This window comes from Diceros bicornis, chromosome 6, assembly GCF_020826845.1.
Source record: "Diceros bicornis minor isolate mBicDic1 chromosome 6, mDicBic1.mat.cur, whole genome shotgun sequence".
NCBI lineage: Eukaryota > Metazoa > Chordata > Mammalia > Perissodactyla > Rhinocerotidae > Diceros > Diceros bicornis.
The window spans coordinates 49,910,614-49,927,303 of NC_080745.1; the positions used below are offsets into that span (position 1 = coordinate 49,910,614).

The window sequence follows — 16,690 nt, forward strand, 5'->3', positions numbered from 1 at the left end:
TAGGAGGGCTCACTTTAGAAGATTCAAGCAGGAAGAAGACAGAATCAGCAAACTCAAAAGCAGATGAATTGAGACTATCAAATCTGAGAAGCAAGAGGAAAAAAAGAATGAAAAAAGTGAAGAGAGCCTCAGAGACCTGTAGAATATCATTCTGTATACCAACATATGCATAACAGGAGTCCCAGAAGGAGAGAAGAGAAAGAGGCAGAAAGTTACGAAAGAAAACTCTAGGTAATTTGAGAGTTTTGCGTTGGCTTTTCCTTAACCATTTTAAAGGCAAATTCACTCAACCTAGAGTATCTTCACACTTGTTCTTAAATTGAGGGGAAAACCTTTATATTAAAATTTTCTTTATCCAGATATATTTTGAAATTTTGTCCCATATTACTATAATATAAAATATTAAATAATGAAAAGGTAATATTTAGCATTTAATTACAACACTTCGTTTCTCAACTTTCATTTATGTAGTATCTTTATACCGTGAAGGGATGGTGAGTGACTTCTCTAAAGCATACTCCAATCTTTGTACCCTGAATAGCATAGACATATTATGAATTAAAGGTTAATGTCGATTTTGAGAAGGACAAAGAGACAATTAAAAACTGTGAAAACAAAAATCAATAACCATTTATCTTTTCCTCTAGAATCCAGTGAAAAACTGTCACTATCTAGATTTTTATAAAGATAATGAGCTCTTGTAGGTGGAATCCTTTATCAAGTCTGTGCTGCGTTGGATGCTGGATAGGAAACATCAGTGTGTGGTAGACAAGTGACAGAGAAGTTAATCCAGAAGACGATAAGAGAGGCTCCAGAATGTCCATGCATGCAAGAGCCAAAAACACGAAGACAGGAATAACCTGTTGACTCCTTAATAGTATGTGCCTATGAGTTTCCTGCTTCTAATTATGTGATTGTCTGGCCATTTTTTCATGTAAAACTATATTAACAGCTCTGAAGCTCTGTTCCAGCACTATCATTAACAAAGATATGATAGAATACGTACTTACTTCTAATAATGTAAAAAGGTCTACTGACTTTTAGATCATAATGGTAGGTTGTCATATTAGTATCTTGTAATGCTAGGTACTCTTACCTGAGCACTTACTGGGTGACAAGTAATGTATATTAAATATAACATATAGATAAGATATATGTTACATACTAAAATATAAATATTAAAATATAATTAATAGCTACTTTCCCCTACTGTTCAAAGTAAGTATGATGATTATGATAATATTATGAATATTCTAGAAACTAAGAGTTGATGTCACATTGGTTAAGAATGGAGGCACTAGAGTCAGAAACTTTGGGTTTAAATTTTTCTTTTTACAAACATGCATTAATTTTGATAAGTATTATTAAATATTAGTATTTTCATGGCCAAGTATATAGTATCCTCATGTTGGAAAAGTCATGAGGAAGATACAGATTTTAATGTAGATTTCAAATTCCTTCTTTTCTATATTTTAGATTTCACCTGTATTAGGAGAGTTTAGATTTTTTGTTTGTTTGCTTTTTCTTGTTTCGTTTTGTTTTCGCAGTGCTGCACAGCTTATAAATGCCTCCTTTTCCACATTCTGGCCTTTCAAATATTAAGTAACCTCATATATAGTCTATTAGGTGCATTCCATTCATGCCTTTCTATTTTCCAGAATGTTTATTCTAATTTTGAATAACCTCCACCAATTTGGAAACTTTTCTCTTCTATTCCTTTTTGGATTTTGGGGGGTTATTTTTCTCTTTTACCAGGAACTTATTACTGGCAAATTAACTGGAGCACTGGGGAGTATTTTATTATTATTATTGTTTCCTTTAGGCATGAGAGAAGTTTGATTTCATCACCTACATTATTGGGAGATGTTTATCCCGCTGTTCAAGTCATATTTACTGAGTATCAATATCATTCATGTTTTTATGACTTCCTCTGAAAATTGTTCCGAACTACTCATTTCCAGTCATACGGAACTTCCTGTCCTTTCCCCCATAAGGATCGCGTGGTGTAGAATAATAAGCCACAAATACTTGAACTCACAAAATAAATTTCCCTAAAATTGAGAGGATAGACTGAATTCAAAGATGAACACGTTGTCTACAATAACGGGTTGGGTAGGGTAGAGGGATTAGTAAAGGAGCAAGCTGAAATGCTTTTACAAAGAGCTGAAACACAGTGGCTTGAATCGAATAGAAGTCTATTTCTTTCTCAAGTAACGGCCCAAAAGTTTAAGGTCACAAGTTTGTGGAGCAGTTTTACCATCCTCAATACTTGCTTTCCTATGCTGCTCCAGTCATTAACATATTACAGCCAGTGGGGAAGACACTAAAGTCCAGGGCAAGTAACTTTGTGGAAATGCACCGAAATTCATTGAAACATGAAAACAATATAAGTTGGGGAAACATAAGAGAAGATGTAGAGATAGTGAGTAGTATTTTAGATATCTGTTGCTGTACAGTAAACTACACAAAAGATTAGTGACCTAAATGTCAATGATTTATTATCTCTCATGTTTCTGTGGGTTGATTGGAATCAACTGGGGCGTTCTTCTGCTTTACATGGTATAGTTGAGGTTACTCAAATGTCTGCATTCAGCTGGGAGCTAGCTAGGGATGGACATCCAAGGTGGTTACTCATCCCTTCTCTCCATCTGGCCTTGCCTCATTCAGTAGTCTCTTTTACAGCATTGGTTGTTGGCTTCTAAGAGGGTGAAAGCTGCCAGACTTCTTAAAGCTTGGCCCCAGAACTGGAACAGCATCATTTCCATTATCAGCTATTGGTCAAAGCAAGCACAAATCTAGCCCAGATTCAAGGAGGAGGAAAGTGGACGTTGCTTCTTAACGGAAAACCAAAAAATCTGTAGCTGTATCTGATTTACTTCAAGTAATTCGTGTGTATGTTAGCTTAAGATAGTTACATTTTAGATGGAAGACATAACTTTTTGATCCTTCATCCCATGAGTTAAGTTTGAGTGAGACCTCTAATATTTAAAAATCATTCAATAAAAATTATTATCATTGGTTAAAATTTCAACGCTTAATAATTGCACAGAGCACTGATTATTATTAATTATATAGGGTATAAGTTCACATTTCAAATAATTTTATTAATTGTTTAAAAATTGTCAGTCTGACTACATTTCAGGTCTGCTTGGATCTTCACGGTTTGACCTAATAACATGACTGATTAAGCCCATGTACTAAGAGCGTGGGAAGTGAGTGTCCTGCCCGTTTCTTGGTGTTCACTTTTGCAGGTATCATGAGTGTTGTCTTTAATTTCAGGTTCATTCTCAGCTGTTTACTCATTTTTGTGAGTATTATTTTGGCGAAAAATGAACACTACAAAACACAAGTCACTTTAACTGGCCAAATGTAAACCAAGACCCATGGCGATGTCGAGAAAGCAAACAGACACGGGAGAGTGCTTCTGTCAACCCTTCCACACTATACTATAGTTGCCATGTTTCCTTCTAGACTCCCCGCCTGTATCCCTACAAACATACCATAATATTATATATTTGTTAAGCTTGTTTTTGTATTGTTTTGAATAAAATAAATATAAAATTAAAGTTTTAATAGGGGTGGTGATTACATGGGTCTATACAATTGTCCAAAAACTTTGAAGCTTACTGTGCATTTTATTGTATGTAAATTGCACCACTAAATAAAAAATAGAAATTTGTTATTTTTATCCTCAATCCCACTTTGGGGATCATGGCAGTAAACAATAGGTATAATTTTGTCTGGATATTGGGAGATTAAAGTGGCATTTTAGGAAGTTTACTTCAGTGATTATGAGTGAACGGATTGTCAGAAAAATTAGGAGGCTATCACAGGGTTACAAGTATGAAAGGATGAGGCTCTGAATAAGGAAAGAGAGTAGGATGATACAAAAACGAAACATAGGAGAGAATGACAAAGGCAAGGAAAAAATCACTTGGACAATGTATGGAGAATTGTGTGAGAAGAATTTGGGGATTTGAACCTGCAGAGTCAGAAAAAGGTGATACCATTAGCAAGAATTCACTTGCTGGGTTTTGTGCTTTGCTTTTATGTTTAGAAAACAGACACGAACATTTCATATACCCTACAGTGGTGGTTCTCAAACTTTAGAGAGTGGTAGAATCACCTGAGATTACCCAAAGTGCACATTCCTGACCTTCCTTTTCAGAGATTCTGATTGAGAAGATCTGGGGTAGGACCTTGGTCTTTCTGATGCAGGTAGAACAGAAACTAGACTCTTAGAAGCACTGCTATAAAAATGCATAAGAAAAACAACCTAGGCAAATCTTTGTAGAATTTTTCTAAGTTGAGAAATTGGTTACTAATATAGTAATTTGGTTTTCTGGAGAGACAAGTAAAAGAAAATTTGAATTTTTTTTTTTTTGAGAGGGGATTACAGAGTTATTGGCAATATTTTGGATAGGAAAATGGAGTTTATTATTCTTCAGAAATAGCTTAAAAAGAAGTTTGCAAAAGGAATGGATTTAGAACTGAGGTGATTTGGAATATGTGGAATTGGAACAAAAAGAGTTTACTGTTTTCAATTAGAATGATCACAGATGCACAAAGAAAATGGAATACCTAAAGGGACAAAATGATAATTTAAAACTAATGGGAGAGAATAACAAGAAATTACAGTTAATATCTATCACATAGGTTTGAACCTAGGGATAATTTGATACAAAAAAATGTGCTTTTAAGGTATAAAGGAAAACATGGTTAAAATTTTTGACAAAAATTTAATTTTATAACAGGGGTAGCAGGTGAAGTGAATATCAGGGAAGTGGAATTATAATACAATTAACCCTGAGATTAAAATGAAGACAAGAACTAGACGGAGAAAACCCTGAGCTTTGGAAGTGTTTTATGTTTTGGAAGAAGCAACATTTTTAGATAAGTATAGCTTTGCTAAATGGGATAAATATTACACTTTCTAAATGATAAAATTAAGTGAATCTGTAGGTCCTTAAACTTAGACATACACTTCTGTTCTTGGACAACATTTTTGTAATTCAATAATAACCTGGCTTTTGCAAGGTACTGAGCATTCAGCAGTCTTTCGAAGGTTTTCATTGAAAATAATGTGGAGATAGGTTATATATTATAATTGCTTTTGTTATACCAAAAGGAAATTATAGGTGTATTCATCAGTAACATTTGACTGAGACTGATCAAATATTTCTACATGTTCACAATGTCAAAACTTGAGGAACAGCCATAAATCTCCCTAAGTTTCTATGGCAATCCAGTATTCTGTGACAAGAATCCAGTTTTCAACATTGAGAATTAGGATACCACATCATCACTCATTTCATTTATTGCAAAATTCTTCCATAATCATCTCAGAATAACTGCACCAACATTAACACCAACACTATGATTATTATAGACAGTTTTAATTTTTTTGTAAATTTTATTGTTCTAAGGCTATATTACAGTAAAGATGTGACATCAAGTTACTCAATTAACATTGTCTGAGATAGTTCTTTTCTGTTTGTGTTTATGTAATCAACTAAATAAACATTTGCATTGATTTATTTTATTTTTTCATTTTTCAAGATGTCTTTAAATTTAATGTCTAATAATAATATATCACATTCATATGGTGCCAAAATAAAAAACAGTAGTATAATTAATTAAATCTAGCTTCAATGCCTATTCCCTCAACTTATTCCCTCTCTCTCTCATTCTTATATATAACAATTTTTAATGTTATGGTTTTTTTTTTAATATTCATATATATATATTCTTTTTTATTTATGTGTGTGTGTATCCTCTTTCTTACAAGTTAGCAAACCATATGCACTTTTCTCCAAATTGTCTTTTCACTTAATATATCTAACGATAACTCTATAGTAATGGGTAAAGATAGTCATCATTCATTTTTACCTTTGAGTTATCACCATATATTCAACTAGACCACTACTGATATATATTTAGGCGATTACTTATTTTTTATTATTATAACGTGAAAATTTCCTGCACGTGGGATTTCTGGATCAAAAAGTAAATACTAATATAATTTTTCCCAATGTTTCTATTGTAGTAAAATATATATAACATAAAATTTACCATCTTAACCATTTTTAAGCATACAGTTCAGCGGTATTAAATACATTCATAATGCTGTGTCCAGAATTCTTTTCATTTTATAAAACTAAAACTCTTCGTTTTTTTTCCTGTGTGTGTGAGGAAGATCAGACCTGAGCTAACATCCACACCAATCCTCTTTTTGCTGAGGAAGACTGGCCCTGAGCTAACATCTATTGCCAATCCTCCTCCTTTTATTTCCCCCCTTTTCTCCCCCAAAGTCCCAGTAGATAGTTGTATGTCACAGTTGTACATCCTTCTAGTTGCTGTATGTAGGACGCCACCTTGGCATGACCAGACAAGCACTGTGTTGGTGCGCGCCCGGGATCCAAACCCAGGCCACCAGTAGCGGAGCGTGCGCACTTAACCGCTAAGCCACGGGGCCAGCCCCTAAAACTCTTTAACCATTAAACAATAATTACCTACCTCTGCCCCTCCCCGGCCCCAATCTCTGGCAACCACCATTCTACTTTCTGTCTCTATGATTTTGACTACCCTAAGTACTGCATATAAGTGAAATCATGTAGTATTTGTCTTTTTATGACTGACATTTCACTTAGCAATATTTCCTAAAGTTTCATCCATATTGCAGTGTATGTCAGCCTTTCACTTTCAATCTATTTGTGTCCTTAGATCTAAAGTGAGTCTGTTGTAGGCAGCAAATAGTTGGATCATGGTTTTTTTAATACATTCTGCCAATCTCTGTCTTTGATTGGAGAGTTTAATCCACTGACATTTAAGGTAATTACTGATAAGGAGGGGCTTACTTCTGTCATGTTGCTATTTGTTTTCCATATGTCTTACAGCTTTTTATCCCTCATTTCCCGCATTACTATCTTATTTTGTGTTTAGTTAATTTTTTGTAGTGAAATATTTGAATTCTTTTCTTATTTCCTTTTGTGTGTATTCTATAACTACTTTCTTTGTCTTTATCATAAGGGTTACATTTAACATCCTAAAGGAATAGCACTCCAACTTGAATTTACACCAGCTTAACTTCAATAATATAGAAAAACTCTGCTCCTTTACAACTCAATCCCCACCCTTTTCATTGTTGATGTCACAAAATTACATTTATACGTTATGTGCCTGAAGACATAAACTAATAATTCTTTTATTTTTATTTATTTATTTATTTATTTATTTATTTTAAAGATTTTATTTATTTATTTTTTCCCCCCAAAGCCCCAGTAGATAGTTGTATGTCATAGCTGCACATCCTTCCAGTTGCTGCATGTGGGACTCTGCCCCAGGATGGACGGAGAAGCGGTGCCTCGGTGTGCGCCCGGGATCCGAACCCAGGCCACCAGCATCGGAGCGCGTGCACTTAACCACCAAGCCACGGGGCTGGCCCTAATAATTCTTTTAAATGCATTAGTGTCTTAAATTATGTAGAAAACACAAAGTGGATTTATAAACTGTTGTTACTATAATACTAGCTTTTATAATTGGCCATGTATTTATCTTTACTGAGATCTTTATTTCTTCCTACTGCTTTGAGTTACTGTCTAGTGTCCTTTCATTTCAACCTGCAGTACTCCCTTGGACATTTCTTGAAGGGCAGATATAGTGGTAACAAACTCCCTCAGCTTTTGTTTATCTGGGAATGTCTTAATTTCTCTGCCACTTTTGAAGGACAGTTTTGCTGGATATAGGATTCTTTTTTGACAGTTTTTTTTTTTTTTTTTAGTACCTTCAATATGTTGCCTCATTGCCTTCTGGCCTCCAAAGTTTCTCATAAGAAATATACTGACAATATTATTGAGTATCCCTGGTATATGATGAGTCACTTTTCTCTAGCTGCTTTCAAGATTCTCTGTGTTTGTCTTTTAAGTTTGATTATAATGTGCCTTGGTCTGAGTCTCTTTGAATTCATCTTACATGGATTTCATTGAGCTCCTTGGGTGTTTATATTTATGTCTTTCATCAAACTTGGGAAGATTTCAGCCACTATTTCTTCAAATATTCTCTCTGCCCCTTTCTTTCTCTCTTCTCCTTCTGGGACTCTCACAGTGTGTATGTTGGTCAGCTTGATAGTGTTCCCCAGGTCCATAGGTACTGTTCGCTTTTCTTCAATCTTTTTTCTATTCCTTAGACTCAATAATTTCTATTGCCCTATCTTCATGTTCATTGATTCTTTCTTCTGCCTGCTCAAATCTGCCTTTGAACCTCTTTAGTGAATTTTTCATTTCAGTTACTATACTTTTCAGCTCCAGAATTTCTTGATGATTTCCTATCTCTTTATTGATATTTCCATTTTGTTCATACATCATTTTCTTGACTTTCTCTACATCTTCCTTTAGTTCTCTGAGCATCTTTGAGACAGTTGTTTTAAAGTCTCTGTCTAATAGGTCATCCATCAGGTGTTTTTCAGAGGCAGTTCTGTTGATTTTTTTTCCTTGGAAGGGGCCATTCTTTCCTGTTTATTTGTACAACTTGTGTTTTTTGTTGAAAATTGGACATCTGAATCTAATATTGAGGTAACTCTGGAGATCAGATTCTCCCCAGATTTTGCTGGGGTTTTTTGTTTGTTTTTATTCTTCTTTATTGTTGTAGTGTGTCTCTGTGCTGAGAATTAGTCTGGGGTGTAAACATAAGGTCTTCTCAAGCATTTTCTGAGTCTATGCCTTTCCCTGGGCATACACAGTGACTTTCTAATTTCCCTGCTCTAGATATATGTATAGCTGCTTTTGAATGTCCTAGTCTTTAATGTCTGGCTTCCAAAAAGGGAAAAAAAAGAAAAATGAAGGTGGGGAAAGGATGTTGGCCCTTTAAATTTCCTGGAAGTAACTTTGGCCTAAGGAAAGGGGCTTGCAACATTGAGGGGTGATGCAAGAACAATGGCTGGCTTCACCTCTGTGATCAGAAGCAGTAATCATCCATCAGAGCACAGATCTCTGATATTTGGAGGACAGAGTCCTTTTTTCCCACCCAGTCTCCCACAAGCAGTATGCAAGCTGCTCTAGGAACATGTGCACAGCTGCTTTCCAAGGGGCTGAGGGATAGATCATGGGTAACTGCTACTGTGTTAAGAGCTATAATTGACCAAAATTAATCACAATTTACTGTCTAACCCTTCCCTGAAAGTTGTAAGACATCAATAGACTCCAGAGTTCCAAAATAGTTACATCAGACAGATTCTGCCAATGTAATTGTTGTCTAGGCAAAGAGATAGATTCCTGGTTCTTCCTACTCTGCCATCTCCCCATAATCCCCCAATACTCATATGATTTTGATATATTATGCCACATTCCCCATCATAGGTTTGGTAACACTCCTTTAATAACACCAGAAATGTCTGAAAGTGCATGTTTTCTCACAGGCTGACCAATAGAGTGTAGTGTCCACCTTAGACCAGTGCTAATCTAACAAGTGAGAAATAGAATCTCAGTCTTGTTTTAATTTGAATTTTTCTTATTATGTATAAAGGTGAACATCTTTAGAAATGGTCACAAATCACTTGCCTTTCTTTTTCTGTGAACTATCTGTTCATTCTTTAGCCCAAACCTTTTTTAATGTATTGCTGACGGTTTTCTTTTCTAATTTATAAATCTACATATGTTTGGGATATGAACCTTTTGTCTCTGATGTAAACTGCAAATATTTTCCCTAGTTTGTCCCATGTGGTTTTATTTTGTTTATTGTGTCTTGTCATGTCATTTTGTAATGTTATCAAATTTATCTTTCTTTTCCTCTATTGCTTCTTGATTTTGAGCCATATTTAGGAAAAATAGGCTGGCTCTCACATTAGAGTAGAATTCATTCATGTTTTCATCTATTACCAGCACTTGTATTGTTTTATTGTTTATTATACATGAATATCTTCTCCATTTGGGGTTTACTCTAATATATTGTATGAAGAATGGATGCAATTTTATCATTTTCTGTGGGACTCTCCTATTAAGTAAATGCTCATATTCAAACATCCAGTTTCCCCTACTGTTATGAGATGACTCCTTTCTCATATGCTAAATTTTCATGTACAATTTTGACTATTTCTGGATTATCAAATCTATTTTCCTGGTGTAAAATTTTGTTCTGTTTTTTTGTTTTTTGCCCCCCTCACTTAATGCCCAGGAGAATTTCTCTTCTCATCTCAGAATTGAAGCAAAGGAGTAGTAGCAATTAACTCATCTTTGGATATGTTTGGCTTCTGGCAACCTGGATTTGAATGCAAGCTCTGTCTTACATTGTCTCTTTGACCTTTGACAAGTTATTTGATATCTCAAAACTACCAAGTCCTCCTCTGTAAAATGGGAATGATTTACAGTTATTGATGATTACGTATATACAGCATTTAGCACAGAGTAGGATTCAATAATTGGAAGCCATGTTATTTTATTCTTATCGTTATTGTTTTGCCAAATGCATATACTTTTGTTATATGATTTGACTTCTACTTTTTTTCACTTGGGGAGAAAGAATGTTACAATATACCAAGGAAGATGATACAACTGGAGGAAATTTTTTCAAGAAGAAATGTATTTCAACTCATTAAAATGCTTGCATTTAAGAAATATCCTCCCTAGACATTGAGTATCATCAAAATATTTTTATTTAATATTTTTAAATATTTTTATTTTACATGATTGATGTAATTAGCTGGATACTTAGCACGACAAAAATATTTGCCCAGCTGGAACAGAATATGCTCACTTTAATTTCCCAGCATCTTAATATTTGGTACAAATTACTAATTGTTGTTTATTATAAAATATGTTGAAAGAACATGCAGGCTATAATTAAGATTTATGCACCGTTAAAATACAATTTTATAATTCAAAATTTGCTCTCTTTACACTTAATATCTCTTTTCACGTGATGAAGCTCCAAATTAATTAAGAGCTCTCTTAAGAAATGATATTTGGAAAATCATCCAAACAAGAAATATTCTCCATCCTCTTATTCATAAGCTAATTAATTTTATACCACATTTGTGTCTGCTTTCCCTAGACTGCATAATTTTGAAACTTAATTTACTAATGAAATTGTGATTTTGTTCCTCAGTTAATGAAGGGAAATAGATATAGCAGATACACATATTACATATTGTTCTCAATTATGTGCTGAAATCTCAATGTCTTTCAGGGGCTCCTGAGGATTACCCACGATTTTTCCATATGCATCCTAGGACTGCAGAACTTAGTCTCCTGGAGCCAGTAAACAGAGACTTTCACCAGAAATTTGATTTGGTTATTAAGGTAAATTAAACTAATTTCTCATTTCCTTGTGTTTGTAAACTACTAATCAAAGAAATTTGTAGAGACTACTGTAGGCACTTTTATGTTCTAAAAATTAAAATTAATTTGGATGGCAATTAGTCAATTTTTTGTTAAAAAAGTGAAGTGTAGCAGTTATAATACATTGTGTTGCTTTTCTTTAAAATAACTTTTGATATTACAGTGCAATTCAAATACTGAATATTTTTATATGTAATAAATGCCCTGGTCAAATGTATATGATTCTACATACTATACTTTATTACATTTTCTAACATTTAATTTTTTTAATAAAAGGAATTAATTTTTGGCTGCAAAAGCTTAACCAGTGAATATATTTAAAATGTGCGTGGATTTACATTTTTTATTTTAATGATCTGTTATTTTTCAAATGTTGTTGCTCTTTTTAACATAAAAAGAAATCACTTGTCCAGAAATTCTTTCAATATATGTCTCATTATTTTCTTTATTTTGAAAGACGTTGTTAGCCTGGAAAAATTTTCAAAGCTGGGGAATCCTTTTGGCATTACAATTTGGTTTAATACTATCTAATATATTGCAATAAAATCATTTAAAAAGTACTGTGGATACTCAGATGATCTATCGATTAGTTCTAATAGACTTTATTGAGAAAGTAAGATTTGAGCTGGGCAGTGAAGGAAGAGTAGGAATTTACCAAGTAGAAATGGGGGTTGGGAGAAGAGAATTTTAGTGAAAAAGCAGACATAAGCAAGAATACAGAGTAAATCTAGTATGTATTGTATGACTTTTTCATATCCACGCATACAAAAAAAAAATGGCTATAGAAATGCAACCCAATGGCATCTTTTTTAAATTTAAAAGTGTTAAAGGAAAGGGAAGTAAGGTAAAGAAGCTTACTGAGCAAGTACATTGTACAAAGTGTTTTATGCACATTTATCATTGAATTATAGCCACAACCTTAGTAGTGTGCTTATTGGTGCAAATGTGGAAACTAAAACTCAGATAGGGTAAGTGATTGGCTTGGAATTACATCACTAACAAGCAGCAGAACTGAAATTCAACTTTAGGTTTATCTGAGCTAAAGCCATGTCTTTTCATTTCACCAAGATGCAGTTGCTTAGAAATAGTTGTCTAGTTTAACTATCTGTCAGTGCAACTGTAGACAATAATATGTAGACATTTAATTTTAGCTCAAATTAGGACATATTTTGTTAGCACCGATTATATTGTACATGCCAGATTCTGTGTTTATTTAGTGGTCTCTTGTCCTTAAAGAACTTGTAGTCTAGAAGGAGAAAGAGTCATATAAGCTGATAAATCAAATATAACACATCAACTGCTAACAGGAAGACACGTAAAAAGTGCTAACAAGGCACAAAATAGGGGCATTTAAATTAGTCTGGGGACTCAGGAAAGATTTTCTGGAGATTACCTCAAACTAAATGTTGCTGTTTTGGAAGGGTTTGGCCAATGACTAAAAGTGGGAAATGTGTTTGAACACAAGGAAGAGCAAAAATAAAGACTTGGAGGCATGAGGTAGCAGGCTACAAGCAGTTAACCGGAAAATGAGGTATTGAGCCAGACCACGGAGAGAGACTTATGGGGCAATCGAAATTTCCTTGAGGGGCTGGCCCCGTGGTGTAGCGGTTAAGTGCACGCGCTCAGCTGCTGGTGGCCTGGGTTTGGATCCCGGGTATGCACCAAGGCACCACTTGTCAGGCCGTGCTGTGGTGGCGTCGCACATAAAGTGGAGGAAGATGGGCAATAGATGTTAGGTCAGGGCCAGTCTTCCTCAGCAAAAAGAGGAGGATTGGCATGGATGTTAGCTCAGGGCTGATCTTCCTCACACACACAAAATAAAAAGAAATTTCCTTGGATTTCATTCACTAGGGGTTTGGGAGTCCTTCAACAAAGAAAGACTCCTTTACCAATTGTATAAAATGGTCATGCACAAGATTTGTCTTCTTGCATTGACTATTTTATTTTAATTATCATGGGACTATAAGAAACTTAAAAGTGTTTAGCCATTGTCTACTGTTGATCTACCTGGAGCCCTGTGGTGCTGCTCTCTGTGGGAGTTAAGAAACTTGACAAAGCATTGTTTCCAGACTGCCTCATTTGAAACCTGAAATCAATTATTTTTCCTTATTATCATAGTCAGTTGTCCTGGTGTACCTGGGTACAGTGAAACTCAGTCCATCAATTATAGAAACAAAAATCAATTAGAACATTCTGCAGATAAATTTTTTATGTTTTAGCAACACTTTATATTAATAATGGAAGTTTTTACAGACATTATTAGATTCAAATTACTGTGTTTTGTGTTTAGTCAAGGGGACAATAAGCAAAAGCATCAATCTGTAAGAATAATAATGTGCCACCTGCTTGAATAATAGCTGAGTATTATGGCTTTGTATAGGGATCCATTGAAATGCTACAATCTACAGTTCTCCTCTGTACTAAGTCTTTCAACCTCTCTTTTTCTTATTTTAATAATGCTTCAGTTTTCATTGACCATAAAAGTTTTTATTGGACTTGATCCCAATTTCTGTTATGGAAACTAAGGAAAAATAAAATAAAATGAAGTCTCTTATACTAGACTTTGAAGAAGACTTCTACTTTGAAAAGCTATATGCACATTTATCAACTGGTGAGTGTCACGAATTAGAAATGTATCATCTTCATTTTAATTATTTCTACCAGTGATTTATTCAGTATACTGACAAATAAAAATGTAAAGATGAAACTAGGAAGACGAAATGGAGTAGTCTACCAACTTGAGAATATTAAAGGATTAAAACATGTTCAATTAAAAGAGAAAAGAATGTTCCATTTCAAAGCACTATTCCAAATTTTAAATAATTGTAATCATTTAAGAATACTTTAAAATGAAATACACATTTTGAATAAAAATCATACATTTGGCTTGCCCAGGGCAGTTGATATGTATGCCTGTTGTCCTTGTATAATTATTCACAATACCTCTTTTGCTCACAAAAATGTCCCAGTTTGGATGAGAAATTATGTGATCACCACAGTTATAAAGCAAAAAACAGCTATGAGATAGAAATATGAAAGCATATTTTAGATTCTAGATAATAATGAGTTAGTTTATATATGGAGTGTCTATAACAAAGCCTAGAAGATTCACCTTCATTTTTATAAGTACGATATTTTTAAAAAATATTATTAGTTGGTGTATTTATACTCTGGGCATCTAATACAAAGATTAAGTGGATAAATTATCAATAATTCATTGTCTCTCAGTTGCTCAAACATAATAGTATTTTTTTCCTAAATCCCTTTGATATACAACTAATAGCAAGGGTCACAATGATGTCACAGACATCATTGAACCATGGTCTCTCAATGTTACTCATTGACCTACTTTTACTGTCTTGCAGCCTGCTATCCTGAATCACTCGCAGCGCCCTAAACTCACCATGCTCTTTCTAGCCTCCAGGCATTTGCAGATGCTGTCCCTTATTTTGAATCACCTCCTTTTCTAGTCAACAGTCTAATTCACATAGACGCTTCAGTAATTCACATTGATGCCTCATATGCTAAGAAGACACTCCTCTGGAGAGGCATGGCCACTGGTTGGAAGCCTCTGCTTGCATTCTGCTTGCCCTTATGTTGGCTCTGATGACTCTATATTGAACTAGTCTGTTAATTTTCTCCTGACCTTTACAGGAGGGCAGATTGGAATGTATTTCTTTACATTGTGGCCTCCTATCCCTGTCCATGTACCGTGTATAGAAAACACTCTAAATATTTGTTCTAATAGTCTTCACCCGGGCACAGTAAAGCTTTTAAGGCTGCTGTATTTGGGTACCTACATCTTCTCTGTCTTTAAATACATACATTTGAAAGTATATGTATTTGATGTAATTTTATCTTGTGTCTCTGTCCAGAATAAAGATGCAATGCACTTCTCGAATAAATTCAATCCCTGAAAGAAAGACTAGACCTATATTAAGGCACAGTTTAAAGCTATTTATGACTATATTAAAAAAAAAAAAAACCCTCTAAAGAAAAGATGTATTTTTAACATAGAAAATGAGCCACAGAATTGAGACTGGTAGGCTTAAATATTAGTACTGATGTGTCAGTTCTCCTGGCAAGTTGCTTTGCTTTCGTAATTTGAGAGTCATGGGACAACAGCATTCAAGAATGATTGAGGCCTAAGAGAACAGTTACTACAATCCTTGACCATACATGTGACTCTCTAATGCCCAACCCTAGAAAATGTTTGGCCTCTATTTGAATAATGGTATCAATTATACTTTACTTCACAGAGATTCAATAGAAAACTCAGAGTCACTGTTTTTAAGGCATACGGCATTTGTAGTTTTCAGTTTGCCATATTCTTTCCGATTGCTTACTAGGTGCCTGACATTTTGCTTTGTGTTAAGGAGACAGAAATGTATGAAGGCTCTGCCTCAAGGAAATCACAAGTATGGACATTATGCTTTTAGATTTATTTTCCTTCTGATTTCTACTTCCATACTTCCAATTACTGGCTGGATAACTACTCCTAGTATGATGCAATTGTGTCAGATTAAGAGTGTAGTAAACTATATACCTCCTTTTAAAACATCAAGACTTCTTTTTTTCAATTAGTAATATTATAATCAGCCAGTCACCCAAGCTGGGAGTTCCCAGTTTCTCTTAGGTACCTGCTCCCATGTGTCCCCATTCAGTCACTGTTCAAGTCCTATCCAGATTCTGCTGGAATTTCTCTTGTATATCTCCCCAACTCTCCATGCCCTGCAATTCTCTAGTTCTCATCCTCATGACCTATCATCTCACACAAGTGATCTCTCAAACCTTAGCCTCGTCTCCTTGCATTCTGCCAATCTCCCCACATTGCCAATAGAGTACTGCTAAAACAAAAAAATAGATCGTGCTACCCCATATTGCCTTCAAGCCGCTTGACAATTTGCCCCCTACGTGAATTTCCAACAGAGAACTTTGTCAATTTGAAAGATCACAGGTGTCAGGGGCAGAGAGATGGGGTAGCATGTCACAGATCATCAGTCGTCATTTCTCAAAATAAAAAGGATGGCATCACCCATGAAAGAAAAAGAGCTATCAAAATCCATTAAATCTGTTAAGGAGATTGCCAAGTATAAGTCACTATTCTTTCTGCTGTGGTGTGAGTATTGTCAGTTTATCAAAAAAAAGAAATAAAGAGGAAAGAACAAAGGCATGGATACGCTTTTTGGGAAAGATTGAATAGAAGCCTTCAGTGAGCCAGGGTTAGGAGAAGAAAAAAATCAGAGCTGATGTTGTCCAGCCACAGGAAGCAAGACAAATGATATAGATGACATGCTTGCATAATTCTGGAAATATCCTAGCTGTGTACTCCTCTCCCTATTCTTTTTTTGTGTGTGAGG

The 16,690-nt window shown here is 34.7% G+C and overlaps 1 protein-coding gene across 10 annotated transcripts in view; it reads left to right on the forward strand.

Moving 5' to 3' along the window:
• PCDH15 (protocadherin related 15) overlaps nt 1-16,690 on the forward strand; it is an 800,695-nt gene that overhangs the window by 415,881 nt on the left and 368,124 nt on the right. For all 10 annotated transcript variants that reach the window (XM_058543433.1, XM_058543426.1, XM_058543425.1 and 7 more), the window contains one exon: nt 11,179-11,291. In XM_058543433.1, coding sequence (XP_058399416.1) covers nt 11,179-11,291 — 113 coding nt within the window. The remainder of the gene's footprint in view (nt 1-11,178; nt 11,292-16,690) is intronic.